Source organism: Parasteatoda tepidariorum, chromosome 9 (genome assembly GCF_982258835.1).
Source record: "Parasteatoda tepidariorum strain Cologne lab strain chromosome 9, Ptep-v5.0, whole genome shotgun sequence".
NCBI classification, from domain to species: Eukaryota; Metazoa; Arthropoda; class Arachnida; order Araneae; family Theridiidae; genus Parasteatoda; species Parasteatoda tepidariorum.
Window position 1 is genome coordinate 24,327,548 of NC_141763.1, and position 26,795 is coordinate 24,354,342.

Below are 26,795 nucleotides of genomic sequence, written 5' to 3' on the forward strand. Positions count from 1 at the left end.
GCGGTCATGATTTAAAATGAGAATTTTATTTAATGGTTAAAAAAAACATTGATAGTTTCAGCAGTTAATTCTCTAGGATATCGTTAGTGCATTTTCAAACAGACATGTATGGTGGTGCACACGGACCATGAAACATATTTTGGATGATGATCTGAAATAAGTCTGGATCAATGGCGACATCAGGTATTTCTGCTGATATGAGCTGACCAATTTGGCATGGTGTGATTTTTTCAGTTAGCCAAATCATGGGGCAATCCTCTTTTTTTTGTCATTCAATAGAATACATCAGACATCGTGTCTCGCCAAAAACATGATGCTTCGCAATGAAACCAAGTATGGAGCTTAATATTTGTTTTAATTCACGTGCGGTGACATCATGAAGATCCGATGATGTTTGCCTAGGTTACAAAAGCTCTTCAAGTTCTACGCTCACCGATACTTGTAGTACCGAATGAAGTCATTTGGAAACACGAATGTACCGACATATATTCGCCAAGAAAAGTGTCAATTGATTTGCTTGACTCGATAACAACGCTGATAATGTGTCGGATGGCGACGTTAAATCTGGTAGTTTCACTTTTCCACCAGAACAGCAAATTCCATCTATTTCATTCTTAAATTTGAGAGCACTACAAAACATGCATAATTGATCCATTTTTCCGACGATGACGCTTGGGTGAAGACTACAGTTGGTTGTCGGATCATAGTGAAATACACTGAGATTCAAATCAGAGTATTAGCAGCGTTTGAATAGCGAAGCGCGTTCTTGATTGATTTTCATTTTTGCTTCCCGTTGCTCTGATGTTTCTGACGAACGGGTTTGAGTAGTGTGTATTTGATTCGTTAACAGTCTTCTTTCCCGTCGTTCTGATGTTCCCAACGAACGGGCTTGAGTAGTGCGTAGCTGATTCGTTAACAGTCTTCTTTCCCGTTGCTCTGATGATTCCAACGAACGGGCTTGAGTAGTGCGTAGTTGAATCGTTAACAGTCTTCTTTCCCGTTGCTCCGATGTTTCCAACGAACGGGCTTGAGTACTGCGTAGTTAATTTGTTAACAGTCTTCTTTCCTGTTGCTCAGACGTTTCTAAGGAACGGGCTAAAGCATTGTGTTCTCGATTAGTTTCAAGTCTTTTTTCCCGTTGCTCCGATGTTTCTGAAACACGTGTAGTTCTCTTTTTGCGTACTTGAGATGTTGATCGACTAAAAGCGATACGTTTAGGCGGTATATTTTTGCAAATATTCTCTCTAAAACAAAAAGAAATGTAAAAGTTGACAGTGGTCGCAAATTTGTTAAATCGAAAATTCACATATTTGTTTTAAATAATAAAAAAGCAATGAAAATGAAATAAATTAAATAAGAAATATAAAAATGATAACATTTGAAACAAAAATCTATTTTTCAAATGAAAGAAATAAAATGAATGTGAATTCGAAAAATTTGTAATAATAAGCAATCTAATAGTCTTCAAATGACAACAACTGTCAGATGCATCGAAAAACTCGTACTAATTTTCTATAAACCTTTATTACAATATTTACAAGTTATAAAAAGTGATCCTCATTCTTAAAGTTTAAATATATTTATATAAGTTTGTTAAAGGTTAGAGATTTAAAAATTGAAATAATCAAGTTATGAAATGGAAACAATTAATAAATGTTAAGATTAAAAATGAGGTTAATCTTAAATGACTAATAAAAATTAATGCCAATACTCGTACAAGAGAGACAATTGATTCACAATTTAAGTACATGAGATCTAAGAAAAACCATAAAAATCGTGTATGTGGCAAGTCAAACCCACAAGAATGCATAAGAAATTAAAACAAATTAATATTTAAATGAATAGAGTAATGTTAAATATTATACATTAAATAGCGTTAAAATAGGCCGAATAGTGGTGGTCCAGCATTGTTGAACCCCGAATAACCCAATAGGTCCATTGGGTCAAAAGTTTAGAAATAAGTCAATAAACAAAAACAATTAATATAATGATAAGGAGAGATGCATGTAAAAAACATAAGGAAATAGCATTCTTGTAAGTATGAATATTATCTGCACTAACTATTAAGTAAATCATGGCTACTCACCCTTCATGTCGATGACACAACGATCTATGGCGATTGATAAAACAATCATGGAAAAAACACACACACAGAGTCGAGTAAATTCATTTCATTGGCCAATTCATTTATTTATTTCATATCACTACCAGAAACAGTGAAGATTCACCCACTAACAAACGTTGCATCAGCTCACATACACATTTTGTTACACACGATTTTGTCTCGTAAAAGTAGCACAAATCTTTAACATAAAAGATACCCTTTTCGCAAGGTATATCGGAGTTTTCACATTACTAAAAACCACCCAAAAATCTTGTCATTAAACAATCATGAAATAAGAGAGAGTGTTTTTTCTTTTTCCGTCATGCAACGCCTTATAAAAGCTCGGGGTATTCTCTTGAAAAGCCAATGAGGGACAAGAGGGGAAGGACAACATAAAAGAAAGCCAATGAAAAAAATTAAGGGTTGTTCAGAATTCAACCCCTCAAGAAACCATTGGCCGATAGAAGAAACAAGCACCGGACGGTAGGACCAACACGGGGTCACAACCCCCTCGTGTGAACGGGGAAGCGAGGTCAAAAGGTTAAAAATGACGATTACCGTCCGGTTCGCAATTTAAAGCTCACATACCGTGTGAGAAAAAAAAGGAAAAAATGTCACGAGGTGAAGGGGACAAGACATAAAAAACTTACATATCTCTTTCTCATGGTTGACCATCGGATGCAGCTGCAGCCGAAAGGTCCATATCCCCCCACGCAGGTGGCCAAGAGGATGAGTGCAGCCCCTAATATCAGGTTACCGCACGTAAAAAAAGATTGGGAAAAATCTCTTGAGAGGAGTGCATGCCCTAAAAAAGGAAAAAAACAGTAATAGATAATTATAAATAAATTACAATTGCATAATTAAAATATAAAACACAATAATTCTATAAAAGTTAATAATTAAAAAAAATATGAAGTAATTAACATGTACAGTGTAAATTGATAAAATGATTTAATTATCAGCTGAACGTTAAATGAAGTTAAGAGCAGGAATTCGTAAATAACAAATTAAGAGTTAAGATAATAAAAGTAAAGCAAATTAAGAAAACAAAATTAAAGCGAATTAAAAAAAACAAAGTTAAAACAAATATTAAAAAAACAAAAGTGAAGCAAAAATTAAAAAAAACAAAATTATATTAAGGAGAGAATAAACTTGTGATAATTAACATTATCACACTCATCTATTCTTAACAATCTCCATGAAAACATAAATTGATAAACTGTTGCCATTCGAATTCACATAAGTATTAAACTAAGGAATAAATTATTACAGATTATGAATGATGACGTCATTACAAACGTTATTACGCAACATCCTCCCACCTTGATTAAATATTATTTAATCAACTAGAACATTTCCTAAAAATGCATTATCAAGCAATAAATATACATTTCAACTACATATAAAATTACTAAATGCATTATATACTTTATCTAAAGTAAATGTTTTTTTTTCAGTCATCTGAATATCTAATAGGTTTCTTAATCACCCGACCACTTCTGGTCGTAATATCTTTTACTAGTTTATCAGCTAAAAGTGACTCAAGTGTCTCTGATGGTTTAACAGTAGATTCGCCACCAGAACTTATTTCCAACGGATAAAGGCGTTGGACAGGTCTCAGCAATTCTCCAGAAGATGTCTTTAATTTCACTACTCGAACCTTTCCCTCTTTACCAGGATGAACTTCCATCACTTTAGCCAGTGGACACAGAGTTCTTTTTATGGAGTCATTTTCGATAATGACGACGTCTCCAATGCTTAGTTGAAAGCAATTTAGCCTCTCTTTACTTTGCTTTAACAGTCCGAGATATTCAATTCTGAATCTTTTCTTAAGTTGTAGTCTAAGAGCTTGCTGAAATCTCCACCTTTTCTTCAAATCTATTTGATCAATATCGGGTACTCCCACCAATCGTATTTCTTGTAAGAACATTGTCGGTGTCAGTAGTATCAAATCTTCTCTATCTTCGGAAAGATAAGATAAAGGTCTTGAATTTATTACTGCCTCGCATTCACAGAGAAGGCTCATTAACTCTTCATAATTAAGTGAGGCATTTCCCAAAACTCTTCGCAAGAGTTTTTTGACCATTTGTACCATGCGTTCCCCAAACCCTCCCCACCAGGCGGCGGAGGGCGGGATAAATAACTGTTGTTTCTGATTCGACAACACTCCAATCAATGCCTCGGGAAAGGTTTTTCGCTCCTACAAAATTTGTTCCGTTGTCACTATATACAACACTTGGTAGTCCTGGACGAAAGATTAATCTTCTTAAACAGAGTAGGATGTCTTTGGTAGACAAAGAACTGACCAATTCTAAGTGTACAGTTCTGAACACCGCACACGTGAAAAGCACAAGCCAGCTCTTTTGCCCACCTTTCAATATCAAAGGACCAGCCAAGTCTACTCCTACAATTTCAAAAAATGAAGCTTCCTTGACACGATCTTCTGGTAAGGAAATTGGAGCGGTTTCAACAGGCTTTACAGTGTGCCTTCTACACTTAATACACTTATTAATTACGTGGTGAACAGATAGTCTTCCACCTAGAACCCAAAATTTCTCCCTTAGGTTAGATCAGTGTTTCCCAACCTTTTTTGTACCATGCCCCACCTAAGCCTTTCTAAAATTCTTATGCCCCCCTATGTAACATATACATAATTTTTAGTAATAAAAAATCGAATTGTTCACTTAAGAAACTTAGGAAATTGTAAGCGAAACAAAGTAAGTAAATTTTCAGAACATATAATGAAAAACTAAAATTCAAATTCGAAATAATTTTAAGATTCTTTATACAGATTAAGTCTTTATAAAGATTTTTCTATAATAATTTAATATTTTAATTTAGTGAAATTCTTGCCCTTGATGCTTGCTGCACGTAGTTTTTATCTTAGGTTCCAATTTGGTCAGCTTCAGTCTCAAGTCTCCCCGTTGTGTTATATCCAGACGATTTCTTTTTTTTACCAATAAAATCATTTACAGCACTAAATCCACATTCAGCTAAATATGAAGATGGAATCGGTAACAATAGTTTTCCTGCACATTTGATTGAATTTGGGTATTTGTTTTCTGTTTCCTCACGAAGCCATGCCGTCACTCCTTTCATATTAAATAAAGTTTTAACTGACTCATCATTTTGCATTTCTGCTAGTTTTTCTTGATATATTTGATATATCAGACAAATCCACTAACATGGACTACAACATCCGTGTTGGAAAATAAATTTGTTTTAAATCAGAATATCTTTCTTTTAAATCAGCCGATAGAATTTTCAGATGATAGATAATAACAAGTAAAGGGGGTATCATTTACTTCACATTTTTGGAGCCAATGAAACTGTTCAAAGTTTTTGTTGTTAATATATTTCTCACATAACTCAATAAGGGTAATAAAGCCAAATATCTTCGCTTTTGCATCAACAAGAGTTTTATTTGTTCCTTGAAATTGCTTATTTTAATATATTCAGTTTTTCAAAGATATTGGCTAAATAACTCACAAATGCTTTACCATCGACTGTAAACAGATACTTCATTTCAGGTTTGTCGCTTAAGAAATCCCTAAGTCACATAATATTTATCGACCGCAATTATTTAAGAATTTTCTTTCGATTTTGTCACCGAAATCTCGCATTGCATTTAAATGGCCCAGAGCAAAAGGTTTAAACTCATGTCGAGTCCATTTTTGAATTGCCCCCCGGTGGGGCGTGGGCCCCACGTTGGGAAACACTGGGTTAGATAGAACAGTTTGCAATCCAGCATGCAAAAGTTCCAAATGGTTTTCTCGAATCAATACTTCTACGAATTTGTGTTTACTCGGAAGAAGATAAGGGTATCTAAACAAATCAGTATCTTTCCTGTCAGTTAATTTCGTCTTTATTCTATAAATTCCTTTTTTATCTGTAAAAACGTTTAAAGTCTTCAAACTATAGATAACTTGCGGAGTAAATACTTCACCTTGCACTCCTTTTATGAGAACTCTTTCAGCTTCATATAATTCCTTTACTGATAATTCTCTCTTTCGAAAATTGGTTTTGTCTCTTGAGTTGGGAATAAATCTTAATATCCATGCCATCATGCGAACAATTCTGGTATAAGTTGAGAAATAAGATAAAAAATCCTCTCTGCCTTCAGTAAGTAAAAGTGTTGAACAGCTGTGTATTTCTAGGCGTACTTCTTCCTTATTTGTCCTCAACTCTGTACTTGGCCAACTTCCAATCGGCGCTCTGAGCCAAGGTGGTCCCTCCCACCATCTAGATTTTATAAGCTTTTCCACAGAACACCCCCGGGAAGGTAGATCCGCTGGGTTGCGATCACCTGGAATGTGTCTCCAGCTCTCCTTTGAGGATGCCTTAAGGATTTCCTTGACCCTGTTCCTCACAAACACACCCCAGGACTCTTCCCTTTGAATCCACTGCAACGCAGTAGTTGAGTCCGTCCAAAAGAATTCCTTAAGGTTTATATTCAAGCTTCTCCGTACTAAATCAGCCAAACGTGTGCCAATACAGCAGGCTAAAAGCTCTAACCTGGGTATAGAAATCTTCTTTAATGGTGCCACTCTGGATTTAGCCATCAATAATTGTACCGAAATATTTTCATCTGTCTTACATCTCAAGTAAACTACAGCAGCGTAATATAAACCAGTTGCATCGCAAAAAGTATGTAATTCTGACTCCAAATAATTATCAGGAAACACTTGTCTTTTTATTTTTAAATTTTTTAGTTTCCTCATTTCTCCAATCCAATTTAGAACTTTGAGTTTTGTATCTTCACAAACCTCAGTATCCCAGCCTAATTCAGACCTCCAACTCTCTTGTAATAGTAACTTAGGATACAACGTAGCTGGGCATGAAAATCCAAGCGGATCGAATACTTGCTGAGCCATGGAAAGAATGGACCTTCTAGTTATCTTTTGTGGATGGTTTGAAATGGATTGATTATCACAAAAAATAACATCTTCATTCTTGTCCCATTATGAACCTAAAACTTGTGATGAGACCATAGGAACACTTGAACGTTTAACAGCAGAATATTCCCATCCTCTCAACTCAAACTTTCCATTGGCCATGATCTCTGTAGACACTTTTACAAATCTTTGTAATTCATTTTCAGAACTAACTGAAGCAACACAGTTATCCACATAGTAAGCAGATTTAAGTGTCTCTGAAACATCTTGATATGGAGAAATGCAAATGAATCTAAATGATGTCTTAAAACAGCACCCAGTAAAAACGGACTACAATTAAGTCCAAAAACAACTCTGCAATGTTGGTATACCTTAATAGACTTTTTTCTTCATCTGCCCACCATAAGAATTTCAAATACTTGCGATCCTCTTCTGCTACTGAAATTTGCAAAAACGCCTTCTTCAACAATTCCAATTTTTTCTGTCTGAATCTAAGAAGAGCAGTTGGGATGTCTTCGAGCAAATTTGGAAATTTCATTAGGCAGTCATTTAACGAAATATTTCCCTTCGACTTGTACGAGGCCTCAAAAACGGGTCTAACAGGTGTGGTAGTGGAAGTTGGTTTGAACACTGCATGATGTGGCAAATAGTGACCTGGCCCTTCTGAACATTCTTCAATTATTCCGCATTGCAACCATTCTTGGAACACAGCATTATAATCTTTTATCTTTCCAGCTTTACTGAGTTTCCAAGAAGTGGACAATAATCGTTTTTCTGCAAGTTCGGGGTTACTTGGTAATTCGTCGGGACTTTGCATCCAAGGAAAACTAATTTCATAGCGCCCATCTTCAGTAATCTTTAGAGTCTTTTCAAAATGATCATAGGCCGCTTTTTACAATAACTGTGTGATCATACCTCCACAAGGATCTCCAATTCCTATCGCTTCCAGTTTCCAAAGATTTTCTATAGTATGGCTTTGTAAAACTAGCGATGTTATAGTGTTGTCTTTGGAATTACGATTTTCAGACCTTCCCATGATAGTCCAACCTAAGTGCGTCTGCACAGCAACAAGACCACATTTTAAAACTTGCGTTTGACCTGTATACAATTTGCCTGCAATATCTGCTCCAATTAGGAGCTCAATAGGAGGTCTACCTTTACCACAGTCTGTTATCTGGATTCCCAATTCTTTTAACTCTTTTAAACAAGATACATCATTTGTTCTTGGTATCACTCCACAAATGGTTGGTTGGTCTAAGACTTGCATCTCGCAAAATTTGTTTGCATGAACACTGCTTACATTTAATTTATAGGTATTGTGCTTAGATCATTTCATATAACCACCAAATACCACATGATTCAGAGTTTCAAACCCTACAGGTTTTAGTTTCATTCGTTCAACTGTGGATTTTAATACATAAGAGCGTTGTGAGCCAGTATCGATTAAAGCTCGAACGATACTACGTTTTCCCCCATAATTTATCACAACAAGCAAAGTCTGCAGCAAAACTTCTTCTGAAACATTGTGATTGGCTAAAGCAAGATTTTGCGGCACTTCTTGACTCTCTTGAATCGCCACTTTCTGACTTGGCGATAAATTAGGACACATTATTACCCAGTGTCTCTTTCCGCAGACCATGCAGCGTACAGTTAATCTGCAGTTTCTCGATAAATGCCCTGGCTTCAAACAAAAAAAAACAGTATTTATATTTTCTGACTGCTTCTCGCTTTTCTTCTAATGACAGTTTCTGTCCCTTAAAACAGTCTTTACTTTCATGTAATTTGTTACAAAATATACAGTTTAACTTTTTCTTTTCTTTAAACCCAGATATTAAATCTTTGGCCGTAGGTGGATAAAATTCTGTTTCTCTGTGTTTTTGTCTCCTTTCAACTATTTCAGCTTGTTTAAAACCAGTTTTTGCTAGAGCAATCCGTTCTTTACCCTCTACTTCCCTTCTTAGAAATGTTAACAGTTGAGCCAATTTATCGCTATAAGAATTCTCTTGTTTATTAATTAAAGGACTTCTAAGCCAAACTCGTAGATTTTCTTCGGGGATGCATGACTCCACTAAAGGGAATAGCATAGCGGCATATTTGTCAGATGTCATGCCAATGGATTCCAACGATCGCAAATGGGATTCTAATTTGTCGTACAATTGTGTAATATCCATCTTATTCCTTAAATTTGTAGCATTTTTAACGACAAGAGTCAAAAGTTCCCGAACATAATATTCAATTAAAAGTTCCTCTCGGCCAAACCTTGATTTGAAACTCTCAATGACTTTGCAATAATTATCAGCAGTCGGCGGGTAACTATCCACTATTTCACGAGCTCTTCCTCCTGCTGTCACGCATTGAATAAGATATTGAAATTTATCTTCATCGTCCATCGATTTATTTTCGTGTATTCTACTGAATTGGCTCCAAAAATGCAGCGAATCTTTTACCTCGCCACTGAAATGTACAAGTTCTATTTCCGGAAGCTTTAGTTTGGTTTTTTCATTTTTAACCGAATTATCTTTCTTATCTTTCAGTTCACGAGAATTAAGAATTCTTTTTACACGAACACGAACAGAATCTAACTTTTCTCTGTATTCTTCAATGATACAGTATTCATTTTCAAAATCGTCTGCTTTGGCGACTTCTATCAAGATGGCGTTACATATACTATCTTCATCTAATTTCGATAAATCAATAGAAATTCTTCTCAAAGATGATAATTTACTTTCTAAATCTTCAAAATTTAATTCAGGTTTACCTAGAGCCGCAATTAAAATATTATATAAACGAGTAAAAGAAGCTCTTACCGACTTTCTTTTCACTATGAGCAGATCCATTTAGAATTCCAAACTTGAAAAAGTTTCAAATAAGAGCATAAAATTATCTGAATTAAATGCAAACGATCACGTCCGGGTCACCACAATGTCAGATGCATCGAAAAACTCTTACTAATTTTCTATATACCTTTATTACAATATTTACAAGTTATAAAAAGTGATCCGCATCTATTCTTAACAATCTCCATGAAAACATAAACTGATAAACTGTTGCCATTCGAATTCGTATAAGTATTAAACTAAGGAATAAATTATTACAGATTATGAATGATGACGTCATTGGTTGGTTGGTGTCGTATCCTCTATTGAATCATATTTCATGGTGTGCTTGAATAGTTTTTGTTATTTCTATGGCATTAAAAGATGTCAGATAAGATGACGTCATAAGATGACGTTGCATAAGATGAAGTCATAAAATGACGTTGCATAAGATGACGTCATTACAAACGTTATTACGCTACAACAACTGTCAGCAATGAAACATTCAAAAACTATATTTAATTGTACTAACCTAAAATAACATACTAAATATAAATAAATTTTGAAAACGTGATATTTGAATGAAATTTCCTTTCGCCTTTATTAGACAGATTAGACTAAATCCGTGATACGATCAATAATTACGAAATCTATTCTCGTTGATTTTACGTTCTTGTGCTCACCTGACATAAAGAAACTTGCGCGAATTATAATTAAATATTAAAGTATATGTAATTTACTTTTCTAAATGAATAGAGCTATAAGATAGAAAATATCACTGTTGTTATCTTCAAGATATTTGAAAACTGAATCGTGTATAGCAAAATTTAAAACAATGGCTAGCTTTTAACCAATCAGAAAATTCCATTTCGATTTTCGCTCATACCGCTGGAACGGCTTTTCGCAGAATGTTCTAATGTCGACAGAAACCTTCCTCGTGCTTTGAACTATCTGTATGCCAAGTTTCATAGTTTTCTGTCGGTTGGTTTAGGAGTCTATAGAGGACAAACACACATTTATTTTTATACATATAGAATGTATCAACTAAAAATTTCAAATTACTTTGACTCAAAAACTTAATCCTTTGCGCACCGTGTTTTTTCAACGGTATAAGAAACCAGTAAAGATTTACAAGACAAAACTTTACCTGCCAACTTTTACGTTCTTCCAAGAAGCTTTTATCTAGTGGTAGCAAAATAAAATTTGAACTGTAAGTAGACTTTTCATTTATATTCAGCCCAACATGAAGAATGTTAATCCTAGTCCTAGTGTTTTGATTTTATTGGGCACCTGGGTCGCGACCCCTATCCCATTCATCTAGAATTTTAACACTACTTTGGTTGAGCATTGAGGTAAGCAGGAAGTGGAGTTGCTTTTATGAATGTTTCAAGCACTTTGCTGGAATAACTAAAAAGGAATCAAAAAATAAAATGAACAGCTTCCTCTATAGTTGTGTTTGTTTGATTTTGGAGTTGTTCAGAATTGTATCAGCATGAGAAAACGTTATTTTCAGAAATATTGATGAAATTATTTGTTTTGATAGTTATGATATGAGGCGTCGGAGGTGAAATGTGCAGCTAGAAGAATATTAATTGAAGCCTCGTAATTCCTAATATGTATGTTTGAATTAAACGTAACGGTAGTTTTAATTATTTTTAATCAAATTTATTATTACAAGATTAATTTGAACGTATAAATGTGGTTAATAGATTAAATTTAAAATTAAATCTTCTGGAAAGAATTGGCAAGTATGAAAGCAGCGTTTCATAAAAACTTTTGAACTATTTATATGAAGTGGTGTGGAATATAACTTCAAATCCATTTTTAAATCTATTAAAGAAAGAATTATTCATAAAAATATAAATTTTGCTATCACGAGAAGAAATTTTTCCTAGCACTGTAAAAATTTAGAACATATGCATATAATATTTTTTTTCCAATGCCCACCAGCAGAATGACGAAAGGAGAATGACCTTTCGTCATAAATATACATCTGAAGGGCAGATTTGTTGGCCACACTTTCAGAGGCACTATATTTGTTGGGCCAACGTTGTTCCCCACAGTAAGGACGGATAGTGCAGAGAATGAAAAAACATCCATGCCTTGCTCAGGATTCGAACCCAGAACTTTTGTGATGCAAAACCAGTTACCTGACCCCTACACAGACCGGTCGGCCCATGCATATAACATCTAACAACCACTAAATATGTTATGTATCGGTGAGATCTCGGCGTTAAGCGCGAAGCGCTTCTAACCGATTCGTCGAATCTGAGTTGACATAAGCTAGTAAGTCATGAGTTACTAGAAGTTTTAAGTTGAGTCCAAAAATTTCACAGAGTAAGAACTGTGAAGTCATGAGTGTCCAAGTCCTGTGTGAAAGCAAAACAAAATTAGTTTTGCGTCTCTGGTAGGAGGAAGCGAAGAAGCTTGACCAGCTCTTAGTTCTGTAAAAGTTCCTTCATTTCCTTGAAGAGGAGCAAAAATCTGCTGGCTGCATTTATATGTGTCTTAGGTTGGGCTCTTCTTCCTTTAGATGTTTTCCTGGGTCTTGCCCCGCAGCCCGAAAAACAGGCCGGGTGCTCACCGTCACAGTTGATGCATTTCGCAGGAGAGGATCTGGATTTCGTACATAAGTACGAATAGTGAGCTTCGGCGCATTTCAAACAGGCAGGATCGGTTGCTGGGCAGCTGCGTTGGGTGCATATATGGCAACGTTACTTTTAAAAAGTAACGAGTAAAAGTACAAGTATTTTTAAAAAAAGTAACGAGTAAAAAGTAAAAAGTTCTTATTTTAAAAAGTAACGAGTAAAAAGTACAAGTAAAAGTACAAGTACTAAACAAAAAAAAGTAACGATTTAAAAGTACATTTCTAGGAAATCGAAAATTCAAAGATACCTGAAATTTCATTGAATAATATTCTTATGTTCTTTAATGTTTTGGAAAATTGTTGTTATTTATTTAATTATTTTTAATTTTGAAAGTTATGGATATTAATTTATTTTTAAATTCGCAAGAATATTATAATATAACTTTATAATGTAATCGTATAATATAATTTTAAAATCAAATATAATTTTAATATCAAACTTTTTATGGATTTGCACGAAAAAGAAATTTTATCTATTGACTTTAATTTTTAGTTTATTATTTTTATTTAATTAAATTACCATTGATTTAAAATTGTTTTACTCTTTAGAAACGCGTTTTAAAAACACAAACATAAACAAAGCAAACAGATAGCTTTGTGATCTTTGAGCTAGTAAAAAATAATTGAATCTGTAGTATAAGTTGAAACAGAAGGTATTTAAACACGAAGTTAGCTGTGAATGCATATATATTGCATTCACAGTTTTTTTTTTTTTTTTTTTTTTTTTTTTTTTTTTTTTATTTATTAAGAAAGCTTGCCGAGTTTTAGAAAAAAGTAACGATTTCATTCGATATTTCCGTTACAAATACTTTTACTTTTTCCCTAAAAAAGTAACGAAAGTACAAGTAAAAGTACTAAATTTAAAAAGTAACGAAGTACAAGTAAAAGTACGTACTTTTTACTTGTACCGGCGGTACAAGTAACGAAAGTAAAAGTACTGCCATGTATGGTTGGGTGTGACCATATTTTTGACACCGGAAGCACTGGATCTGAAATCGCCCTCCTCTAAATCTCTCTACTTTAACATTCTTTCCAAGCACTGAACTAATGATGAAGATGCTTCCCTGCCAACTTTTACGCATTTGGCGTAAAATTTTATTTTTATATTTAAAGTGGTAGAAAATCTATATTATTTTTCTCTTTTATAAACTTAATTTTTACATGATTTTAATTACCACTATTCTTAAGAAAATTGAGCATATATATTAATGTGCGTTATTATCATGATTGTCAACATAACTTTTATAAAATGCAACGTATTTGTTTGCTTAAAATTAAAGTTTTAATTCCATTTTAATACTACTGGGAAAAACTATAATGGAAGGGATTAAAAGTTGGCAGGTATGAAGATGTTTCTACTATTGGGCGTGTCTGTTTGTATGATGAGGAAAAGTGGGAGGGGTCTAAGCTCCTGCCCACTTCTTCTTTTGAACTGCACTATTTTTTCAGGCACTCCCAATGTTATAATCTACAGACTGGACTACCGCAGGGTGCAGTTAGTAGCTGTACACTGTTCAATATCTATATTAATGATCTTGTCTCAGCTCTTAAGTCAATACCTGATATTAAGTGTCTATTGTTTGCTGATGATCTGATAATATGGACTCAAGCACCAAAACGCTATGCAAAAAACCTTACTGAAAATCTCTTAAACAGGGCTCTGCAGGCACTCTCAAAGTGGAGTGATGAAAATAATATGACTGTTAACCTTGAAAAGACAGCTTCACAGTCCTTTTCACTAACCCACGATACTTTCCGCCCAGTGTTACAGTACCAGAATAGATTGATTCTCAATACAGATAATTTCACCTACCTAGGGGTGACTTTTGATAATAAGCTTAGTTGGAAAAACCACGTGGAACGGCTCATGGAGCGGGTCACAACTAGATTTAATATCATCAAGCGTTTGGCAGGCTGTAAATGGGGGTGTGCACGGTCCACCCTTAACACTACATATAATACATTCATCCTCCCTCTTATGACGTACTGCTGCGAGGTCTTCATTACAGCCCCACAACTGTTGTTAGACAAACTTGAGGTTCTGCAAAACCAGGCTCTTCGCTGGGTTACAGGAGCTGTTAAGTCCACGCCGATTGACGCGATGCTAATCCTAACAGGAAATAGACCTTTCCAAGATATTATAAAGGATAAAGCTCTGATTCTATATGAAAAGCTTCTGAGAATCGATGACCCCTACAGGAAAGACTATGAAGTTAGGCCTAGACAACTTAAAACCCAGAATGGATTTATCCAGGAGGTGCTGAACATTAGAAACGACACTGAAATCCCGTGTCATGCACTACCTCTTTTGAAACCTATAAACCCTTTGGAAATAACAAACGTTGAAATAAACTTGGATCTTGTGAAAACTGTCCATGGTAAAGAAGATGTTGCTCCAATTATTCTAAAAAATCTTGCCCTGGAGACAATGGCGGTTAGATACCCAGTCGACGATTGGCTACATGTTTTTACCGATGGTTCTCAATTTGACTGCCATTTTAATGTACGGGCTGGTGTCTTTTCGTAACTTTTCTCCTTCTACGTACCAGCAGGATACATTGGCACAGCCTTTGATGGAGAAGTAGTGGCCTTGAGTACGGCCTTACAGCAGCTACTGGCCCTCCAACACAAATTTGAAAATGCAGTTCTCTTCTCGGACTCACAAGCGGCCATGCAATCAATTAGCTCACATGAACGTCCCATGACACCTGAGATTTACCGATGTCAAGACCTCTTGAGGTCTTTATTTTTGAGGGGAAAACGAATAGTCCTCCAGTGGGTGCCAGCCCATTGTGGTGTTTGGGGCAATGAGCAGGCAGATTTACTTGCCAAGAAAGGTGCCAATTTGCTACAACATCCAAATACGGCAACTTCCTTTTGGAAAATCAAACTGTTCCTTAAAAATTTATGTAAAACCAACTCATTGCAAGACCTTCAGACTAGCACAGCTTTGAAAAGTTGGAGAAATGTAAGCTCTTCTTTAATTCCTGACAAACCTAGACGTGATGCAGTTGCGGGTTTCTGCTTATATACAGGCCACGATTGTCTTTCTGCTCACTTATACCGTATAGGCCTTTCCACCACGCCTTTTTGTGCACTTTGCAAATCTGGAGAGAAATTGGGCAGGGACCACCTGCTTCTATGTGGGGCCCTTCATGGACACACTGAGTCCTCAAGATATTGGGAAGCAAGAGAACTTTTAAGGCAATGACTTCGGTCTTCTTTCTTTGTTATCCTACGTACATTTGTATTTGTTATTTATTTCATTTTTCTATTTGTACCTTTTGCCTTGCCATTAGAAATAAAAAAAATATATAAATTTTTTTTTCAGGCTTAAGTCCGAACTCAATGAGATATTTTTCTATGGCAAGAATTTCCGTATCTGTTTGTAGACCTCGGATGAGGGTTTTAAGCTTTTTGTTAGGAGTAATGTCCATTTTTGTAGTGATAGAAGTAGTGGGTTCTGCCGAAACGGCAGCCTCCGCACACTCTGCCGGTACTGGGGCCGCTGTGGTAACGGGAGTTGTATCTGGGTTTGGGCGGATGGTTTCGCCTTCTTGATCTGAGTCAGCTTGTGTCGCCATGTTGACACTAGCTTTGAGTTTTTTCTTCTTTTTCTTTTTCTCGGTGAGATCAGGAGTTTCTGTAGTATCCATCTCTATGGTGGTCTGTACTGGGAATTGTTGTTTCAGAAACTGGGATTTGAGTATTCATGAGTTCAACCGTGGTCTCGGGCTGCATGGGAGTTTCAGTCGTCGTGGAAGTACTGGTCATTACAGTAGTTTCAGGCTTAGTTGTCTCCCTGGCGAATCCTTCCTCTTTGATCTCGCGATATCTATCTCTAAGTATTCTCATTCTGCGATGGTTCTAGCTTTCTCAATCCATATATTTTTTTTTATCTTTTTCTATTACGTTTTTTATTTTTCTGTTTATAAAGATTTTTAAATTGTTGGCTTAATGCGCATTTAAAATTTTATCTTTATAATTGTATCTATTTTATTTTTACAGTTAGCTGACATAATTCGTTTATCCAAAGATAATTTTATGTAAAAATGATTTTAATTAATTTTTTTATTAGTAATAGTCAAAAAAAGTTTGAATTGTAAGGTATAAAATTTTTTTTTTAAATATAATTTTTTATTTTAAAATAAAAAAGTTAAACGAAATTAGTTGAATAGTTTCTGAAAAATAAATTTTAAAAAAATCAGACTTTTTGAAATCCAATTACGAAGTCAACAGTAATTTTTTTTTCATGCACTGCACTCTATCCACAAATATTAATTGTTAAAATATCCATGTTAAGATAAATTTATTACAATATGAAAGCTGAAAAAATGCACCAATTTCTTCTAATTTTATTTTCTATAAAAATTATTTCTTAATGTAATAATTTTTTAATGTGTTTTTGTCTAAGATACCTGACCATCTTTAAGAATGTTGAAAATTAACAATAATTTTTGTTGGCTATGGTTGAAATACTATTCTTTTTTTTTTTTAATTCATCCTTAAAGATAATTTCTCATTTTTTTTAAGCTGCATGTAAAATTTTAATGAATTATTCGTTTCATTAGTTAACTATTTATTCAATACCCTCTTTCTTTAATTTAAAAACTTCCGATTGTTTCCAGAAAAGTTTGAAGGTTGAAAAGATGTGTTTTATTTAAATTGAAAAAGACAGTCTATCGAATTATTTTAATCCAAAGGAAGAAAATAATCAATTTACTAAACATTGATATACCAGGATATAAAGTCATACATTTAATTTACTCCTATCTTCACTTTTTTCTCTTATTGATTATATTTTTTATATATTTTTATTGAAATTAAATACCTATAAAATGAATATAGTTCGTATAATGTAAATTTGATACATTTTGGCAGATTTTCACTTTTTATAAATTTTTTCATAATATCCCTCTTGAAATCTTACTCTCTTTTTTCCCCAAACACACAAAGTTTAAATTCTAAAATATATATTTGAAATAATAATATTCTAATATATATATTTGAATTCTAATATATATATTTGAAATTTTAGTTTTAGTCTTACTTTACAGTAACATCAAATAAATAAAAAGTAAAGGTGTGCAAGAATGTAAAATTTTGCAAAACCAAATGTGAAACAGTAATGTGACATCGCGATGTATCGAAACATCGCGATGTTTGAGTGGCGATGCATCACGATGCTGAAATCTTAACTTCGCCCAGTCCTAGTTATCACTTTAAACTTATGTAAATTTCTAGATGTATGGGATAGGGGCCGCTGCGCGGCCCAGGTGCCCAATTTTTATAAATAAAGTAAGTAAAAAGTACAATTACACATAGGTGATTGATATATTTTTTATCATACGGCATTAAAAATTAAAATTTTTTAAAGTTTATTTATGTTGTTTTACTTCCACATCCACTTTCAAAACAATAGCTGGGCACATGAGGTAATTTTCAGAAAAGTTGCCGGTCAGCTATGTGTTAACCTTGTATAGCTAAATTTTTTATTTTAATAAATTACTCAAATTTCGTACAATGAAATGAAATATTCCAGTGTCATATTTATGTTTCTACTTTAAATTACTTAACCCTTTCGCGCCGACTGTCACAAATGTGTGGCAGCATAAAACCGTATCAATCAGGGTAAAAATATAAAACTGGTAATCAAAGTATTTCTTTAGCAGTTTATTCGTAGGCCGAGTTATAATTGTTTGATTTTTTTTAATTCACAATTACTTTATTAAAAATAAACTTATTTAGTTATACATTGAATTAACATTGATTGTATATGCGATTAAACTAACAATAACTAAAGTAAAAGCAAAGTAAGTCTGTTAAATTAGCAACGACTACATTTAAGTTACCGCAGAATCAAGTTGTAATTAAATAAATTTTTTTATTTAATTACAACTTGATTCTGATTTTGTACGAATGCTTTTCTGAATCAGCCGTCCCCAAGGGGTTAACCAATTTAAAATCTTCCAGATAACCAAGCTTCTGAAACAAATGACTACACAGGTCCAAAAATGCGTGTTCGGTATTCACTTTACGTGGGAGACGAAAAAGATGTGATCCATACTATTTCCCTTAGAGTTCCAGAGAACTACACGGCTTTTGAAGTGATGAAACTAGCTGAAACAGAAGATCCAAAATACACGTAAGTATTTGAAGTCCTGTTCCTATTTTGTTATCTCTTTCAGGGGCAACGGGATAAATACTTAGTCCATATTAATGTTTTAGAAATTTTTATTAATTCTAAACTAAGCGGGGATTAATTAATAACTTTTTTTAATTGGCTTAATACTCTGAGAAAACAGAAGAGTCACTCCTTTGAAGGAACTCTTGACGCTCCGCGTTTTTAATTTCAGACTGTGACGTCACGAAGCTGCATAAACTTCTTACTACAAAAACATAATTTTTCGCATGCAACTAGCTTTCCGGCTTTCTTTTTTGTAACTTCTTTTTTCTATAATATTTTTTTTTCTTTTTTTTTTAGGTTATTTTCATCTCATCTGATTACACAAATTTAACAATTGTAGTCAAATATCAGCTTGTGTGATTGTATCTTGCAAGAATTCTCATTAAACACAACAAGGGAAAACTTAATTTTTTTGTTACCCCAGAAACGCAAAAAAGACCAACTGAGGAATTATCTGCAAGAACATATCCTGATGTGAATAAAAACGCAATATGTTTATTCTGTTGCTTAGGAACTTTTAAATTAGTCCCGTATCTTCGAAATGAAAGGCGGACAAAAATGTTACAGATAAAAAAAAAGTTAATAAAATGAAATAAATAATAATTTAACACTTAATTATGGACTTAATAAAATTTTTTTTAATTATTTTGTCCACCACTATATTTTTATAACGTACACATATTTATAAAACCTGTCGTTTTCAAATAGTGGTCCATAAAAGCAACTCCATTGCCTGCTTACGTCATTGCTCAACCAAAACTGTTCTAAAATTCCAGATGAATGGTATAGGGGCCGCTTCGCGGCCCAGGTGCCCAATAAAATCAAAACACTAGGACTAAATAGTGGTCCAGCCTGTTTCACAGGTTGCCCAGCCAGGCCAAAGAGAAAGCTCGCCCCAAGAAAGAGACAACAACATCGAACTGCTGCCAATCCAGTAAGTAGCCAGATTTACTCACATCGTGAGAGAACTTCAGGAACTCATGAAAGATGCGGAATTAGTTTCCCTGATCCAGTCCCTACTCCCACCTACCAAGACATAGACAAGGAGATAAAGCCAATGATGACGACCACAGATCTTCGTATGTGGAATTACTTCTATTCTAATGGCAATAGTCACCGTCGCCTTAGGGCCCATTTTCGATGAAGAAGTGAGGTGCCCGCATTCGCGGGCAGGTACTTCGTCAAATTGTGGTCCAATGATTATTGCCCCGTGAAAGGTTCAGTCTATGTACCCAATACTCCTATTTTTTAAGTCCCACATCTAATGCTCCCCAGTGGTAGAAAAGATTTGCATACCTACTTTATAACCCTTATTGCGTAGAATGTATCCTAATGATATTTTATTCTTGTCCCCCAAAATATATTAGTGATGTAAATGTGTATATTTTTGTCTGAAATGATGCATTTCTAATTTCTACCATCAAAGTTCTCACGGTCTGAAAATCTTTTTAAAGTGGCAGCAACAGTGAGATATAACTAGATGTTTTAAGCGATCAATAAATATTTAATTTAAAAGAAATATATATGGCAAAAAAAATACTCGTGAATAATTTCGTAATTCACAAATGAATGATAAGTGTAAACATTTTTCAGTAGTCTTGATAAATCCTATCTACCAATAATTTAATTTTTCCATGTCGTTTGAAGCCTGAGTAATCACATTAGAAAAAATCAATTCGCATCGGTGCTAATTGCTTACCACTTCTTCCAAAACAAATCTCTTAACTACCATTCAAGCGTTAGTTGGAAAAGGGTTACGAAGAAGTGTTCATACATCTTAACACGTTCACGCCGGGGTGACCCACCGGTAGGTCACGCTCATACTATCTCATACGTAACAATAAATTTCATTTTTTAGTTTTTTTCCGGGAATAATAAAAATCCATGACTACCAATTGTTTTTAACGGGTGCAATTTTTATATTGAATTGCTTCTTCGCCGTGATAATTTTCCTTACTGTGAATTGTTATTGTTGAGAATAGATTAACTCCACCCGAATATTATCTTATAGTTCTTCTACCAGTATTTTCTCTTTTCCCGTACCAGTATTTTCTCGGCGTAAACGTGTTAAATATATGTTAATATATTTATACGTAGTGGTGGTCAAAATTCTATGTTGTTGAATTTATTTATAAAAATCATAAAGTATTGCCCAATCACTTTTTACAGTTTTTATGGAAAATCCGTTGCAGTTGAAGGGTATACGTTTTTCTTCGATGGGCTATTATTGATATCGAAATTTTTATTCCACAAGGACTTCTTTTCTACAAATTGAATTATGACAAAAAATTGTAAAAATTCCATTTTTTGAAATTAATTTTCCTAAAGAAGTGGCCAGAAATGTATGGCCTTAGGCCGCAATTTTTTTTAGTATTTGACCGTACGTGTTTATATTTGGATTAAATACAGGCGGGCGAGATTGCAGAGCACATTTTACAAACCATCAAAGCTGCTACTTTCGGTAAAGATTAAGTACTGGTCGTAAGAACATATCATTTTTATCTTTTGTTTGGAGAAATAAATTACTCATCACTTAATACATGGGTAATCCGTAATGATAATATGCAGCTGCAAATATATAATTTTTTTTTAACTCTTCTGGAACCGAGAAAGTCATTAAAAAAATGAGACAATATCTCATAAGATATTAAATCAAATTTTCAGAAGATTTTTCCTAGTGGTAGTGAAGAGACGCATAATTTTTTTTTTCATTTGTGCAATTTCCCACTTAAAACCATTACATGTTTATTAATGTGCTTCTTTTACGATAATTATTTTCTCATCTTGGCCGGGATCTGTGCTTTTAACAAGCATGCATAAGTTAGTGCAAGGTATTTCAGCTGAATATTAATTTTTGTATCAATTTCTTTGCAGTTTTATATACAAAAAGATTTCTGGTATGATGTATGTGTATCAAATTGATAAAACGATTAATGATCCTGAAAGAGGCTATTTTTGGATGCTTTATCAAGGTCAAGAAAATGATAATGCAACTCTTAACCACTACAATTTGAGTAAGTCGTTCATGAACTACAATTTACTCTTTCTTTGGAGATGTTTTCTGCTCCGAATTGGACAAAATATTTTAAAAAGCTATAGAGAACTACAAACTTAAATATGCAGATTTTACATAAATTTTGCCAACTTTTTATAAGAATCAACACGACAAATTAATTACAAAATGACGTGTCTTATAAGCTTTCGATTTACTGACTACTACTACTACTACTCCGGAGATGCCAACTGGTAACGAAACAAAATGGAACTATATGCAGTCGCGGATGATTTCTTAAATCCTATACCACTATGGTCTTTTCTTAACTTGCAACGGAGGAAAGACCTCATTGCATATTTCTTCTTTTGTTCTCATAAACTATTTCATTTAATGAAACAACTGAATAGGGATGATTTTTAATACTCATTCCATCCCAAATTAGTTGCCACATTTCAAGCCGTAAATAACTTCCGATGCTATTTAGTAGATCGACACCAGTGAAATTATACTACGAATAAATTCACGATTCATTTTCTCGAACATAGTTTTATACGATGACTGGTGGAAGAGTCTTTACTAAATGGGACGTGGTTGGAGAGCGGGCGAACCCTGGATCAGGATTCGCGTGCTCCTAAAAATTTTAAAGATTGGTGTTTTAATATTCTAAGCAGAAAGTTACTAATTTCTTGCAATTAGCTTAATTCACTTTAAAATAGAAATAAGAAGCATCCTGATCCCAATCCTCCGATTGGGCTCTTGGGACCGTTTGCGGCACATTTGATACATCGTTCTTAACATTTATCCGGTCGCTTAACGTTAAGATGGTACATCTTAGTAACTTAATGCCAATTGGAGGAAAAAGAACATTAAAAATTTTGTATTCTACATAAAGATGCATCGCTAGAAAAATAAGCAGCCACTGACCCATATTTTCTTACAAGTTTCCAAATGTAAAAAAATTATTATATCCTGCGGCATCACAATTTATGGCTTTTTCAAAAATTTTGCAATTAAATTATTGCCTTATAATAATATAAATCAGTGGTTCCCAATTTTTTTCGGGTAAGGTACCCTAAATGACAGAATTTGTTTTAGCGGAATCCTCACGGTATGATGAATAAAGTTCACAAGTAGCAACTGTTAATATACTCAACAAATAAAAAAAAAAATAATTAATTCTGTTTAAATTTTTTTAATCAAAAATAGTCTTAACATTTATTTTCATGTAAGGCAGCTGAATTCGCTGGTCTCCAGCGGTTTTTAGTTTAGTAGTTTTTGTCGTACGCGTAAGTTGTATTTGAATAAAATAAGCTGAAATATGGCTTTTGGAAAAGAACTGTCATTAACGGTGAGAACGGTTACCACAAAAAAATATATTTCTTTATTTTTGGATTTGGTTATTTTATTTTGAGTTGAAAAATTTGATTATAAATACTGATGCAACTATTTGTAAAAGCATATTCTTTTCGTAATTCGTTTTCGCATTTTATTAGAACAATATAATATTATTGGAAAGTCAATATATTTATTTAATTTTCATTTCCTTTTTCCCTGGCTCTTTGCTTAAATAATTTTATAAAATTAACCAAAAATATTTGATTAAATCAAAACATAGTTACAGGTTGTAAAATCATAATTGGTATAAAAGATCTTAACTCACGGAACCCTAAAGTTCTGTGGAACATTATTGGAGAACCTCTGATCTAAATATTCAATGTTGAAAATGAGATGTACAATCGTATTTGGGATAACCATCTTGTTCCTTTTTTTTCCAAGAATTTTACTCTGACATCGTTTGAGTTTCTTCGGGAGTAATGAGGACATGAAGCACTCGACTGGTAAGCGTGCGTTAGAATGGGACGGATGGTTGAGATGTACAATAATCGTTTAAGTCTGAGTTCCATTTTATTACAGTTTTGAAAGAGAAATTGCAGTTTGTGCTGTATAAATGATTTGACATGTTCTTACCAAGGTGTCTTTTAGTTTTCGCGCCAGTTTTCTGTTAGTTCTAGTTATCTGCACCAGGTTACTAAGTTTTCGTAGAGCAATATTATTCTATTTTTGTACTTCTCGTCGATTTCTCTGTTATTTGCTTATAAAACAGCGATACCTTTGAAGTCCTGTCTGTGCACAGGAAAGTTATCTGTAATAATAAAATGAAGAGTTCGTCAGTGTATCTCTCTTATAAGACCCAGAACGGTTTGAGGTAGGATTCTGAAATTTGGACAGAGGGAAGGGGTATTTTAGACCCTCTCCAATATAGCGTTTATTAGATTGTTCTTGGGTTTGATGTACTACAAACATGTACAGCTTATTCTACCACGGTAAAGCCACTGGAAGGGGAAAAATATGATATTAAATAATAAAAAATTATTTTAGCTTTATTAACCCACTAATGCCTTAAGTCAGTGTTTCCCAAACTTATGACTTTTGTGTACCCTTTCTAAATTTTTCGTAAAACTGTGTACCCCGAAAAAAAAATTTATAAATATTTTACCATAAAAAAATTGCGCAAAAATTAAAAATCACAGCTGGATATTGACACCACTATTTATTAACTGCTAACTCTGCAAAAAATAGCTAATAGAAAAATATGCAATAGTAAATTTTCATGTTTTTAAATAAAATTTTTTGAAATTATCGTTTGTTGCAAGATATTTCGCATAAGAACGCGTACCCCCACTGAACTGTTCCCCCTGGGGGTACGCGTACCACACTTTGGGAAACACTGCCTTAAGTGGTCTTGAAATTATAAACATAAATTTAAAATAAGTCATACAACATCTTTCTGTTAACTATCACTTTACATTTAAATATGTACATAGTCTAAATTTAAATATTATTGCAGTTAATAAGTAGTGGTGAATAGTAACTATCTGGGTTTTTTTCGAAATAAATCCTAATATTGAAACATTAAATTTACCACTTTCTTCATATAAGAGAAGGCTAAGGATATAAGAATTGCATGTTTTGTAATTAGCAAATCACCCCATCCAAAGAACAGGATTTCAGTTAGTATAAGGCCGATCTGAAGAACTTTTCTTAGTATTACATTCGTGACTACACTTGTTTAGTCGGAAATATTAATTGTAGTGATGAATACGAAGTTATTAAAATATACCTTATTTTCTGAATTTTGTTACCATTCTTATGTATAAGCCCCATAGAACCCTGTGTTTCGTAATATTTTATCTGTCTGGAAGAATATGGATTTAATTTACCACCATTATGTTAGGTTTACTAAAATAATCAATATTTTAAAAACTTCTGGAAAAATATTATTTATTTTCTTTTCATTTTGTAGGTCCAGATCAACTTGTTATGCAGGATAAAGAGCATCTCGTCATGTGGTACAAGAAAGCTCATTTCTGAAAAAAGAAAATCTCAATGAATAATTTTTACTTTAACTATCAAAATTGTACTTATATTGAACTATATAAAGGAATATATTAAAAAGTCATTTCTGATTGTATTAAGTATAGTTAATATACATGGTGAACTCAAACTATTTGTTAATCTTTGACCACAATTCAAAATTAAAATTTTACCGATTAGTTTTTTAGGAATAAAACCAAAACTTTTTTTAAAAAAATACATGTGTTTTTGAGGTTCTTCTTTTAAGCTTTTAAATGTATAAATTTCATTAAATCCTGCGGTATCTCAATTTATGTCTTTTACGAAAAATTTGCAATTAAGCTACGCAATATGATGGTCTAAAAAATCATTATTGAGATCGCGTTGTATGTTCTTTTTTCGGATAAGTGTCATTTTTCGGAATATTTTATTCTGACATCTGAGTTCCTTTAAGCGTAATTGGGAGATTTTGCACCAGCCTGGAGATGAGTAAGTTAGGTCGGATCATAAATGCAGAGTAAGCGTTTGAGTCTGAGTTCCATTTTAGAGTTTTGAAGTAAAATTTATAATTTCTGACAGGCAGCTTATGCTTTATTGATAATTGATTTGACAGGATATATATATATATATATATATATATATATATATATATATATATATATAATATATATATATATATATATATATATATATATATATATATATATATATATATATATATATATATATATATATATATATATATATATATATATATACAGTGGTGGCCAAAAGTGTGGACACTTTTTGAAAGTTTCATGTTTTTCAACTTTGTGTGCTTGTAGAATATATTAATTTTCACTTAAAAATAAACGTTTATATATCAAATTGAAGGCAATTTAATGTAGAATTTAATAATAAATACAGTATTACAATATCTGTATTACAAAAAAAGTTATGCAATTAATAGTAAGATCTATCTTAGATTTGTATTTTTTTAAAGTGATACACAATCAATACTTAGTAGGATAACCCTTATTTTTTAAGACAGCTTCACAGCGTCTTTTCATCGAGTGAACGAGTGCTGTCTTTTATTGGATGGACATTTTTTTCGTACAAGAATTTTCAAATGTCACCACAAATTTTCAATTGGATTGAGATCAGGGCTGTTTCCTGGTCATGGTAATATATCTATGCCTTTATTTTGAAAGCATGCTTTGCATACTTTTGCTGTAAGGCATGGAGATGAATCCTGCTGGAAAGTAAATGGTTCGTTGTTGGGGAAGAGATCCCTGATGGAAGGTATCAATTTTGGTTTCAGGACAGTTTCGATGTATTTTTTGACATTCAGGATGCCAAATCAGGCCGAAAAAAATGCACAAGTGCTACTACCGATAGAAAAATTAAATGCCTATACCTTCAAGATAGAAAAATGTCATCAGATGCCATTAGATGTGAAATGAATGCAGCTGGTATTGCAGTAAGTTCAAGAACAATAAGAAGAAGGTTATCAGGATTTGGATTACAAGCTAGAATTCCAAGGAAAATACCATATTTAAATCAAAAGCAACGCAAAAAACGAGTTAAGTTGGCAAAAGAACACATTAAATGGTCAGAAAATTATTGGAAGTAAGTAATCTGGAGTGATGAGAGTAAAATATCGCTCTTTGGAAGTGATGGTAAAAAATATGTGAGACGTAGAGTAGGTGAAGCGCTTCATCCTGATTGCATTGAAGCAACTTCAAAAAATCCAACAAATGTCATGATATGGGCATGTATGTCTGTAGATGGTGTGGGCCGAATTCAAGTGATTGATGG

The 26,795-nt window shown here is 33.4% G+C and overlaps 1 protein-coding gene across 1 annotated transcript in view; it reads left to right on the top strand.

Annotated features, from left to right (window-relative positions):
• Positions 1 to 25,236, top strand: part of LOC107437791 (uncharacterized protein CG3556) — a 69,864-nt gene extending 44,628 nt beyond the window's left edge. The window contains exons 9-11 of the mRNA XM_071186047.2: positions 18,436 to 18,607; positions 21,524 to 21,663; positions 24,949 to 25,236. Of these exons, the coding sequence (XP_071042148.1) occupies positions 18,436 to 18,607; positions 21,524 to 21,663; positions 24,949 to 25,016 (380 nt within the window). The 3' untranslated portion in view covers positions 25,017 to 25,236. The remainder of the gene's footprint in view (positions 1 to 18,435; positions 18,608 to 21,523; positions 21,664 to 24,948) is intronic.
• Positions 25,237 to 26,795: the final 1,559 nt, after the last annotated feature.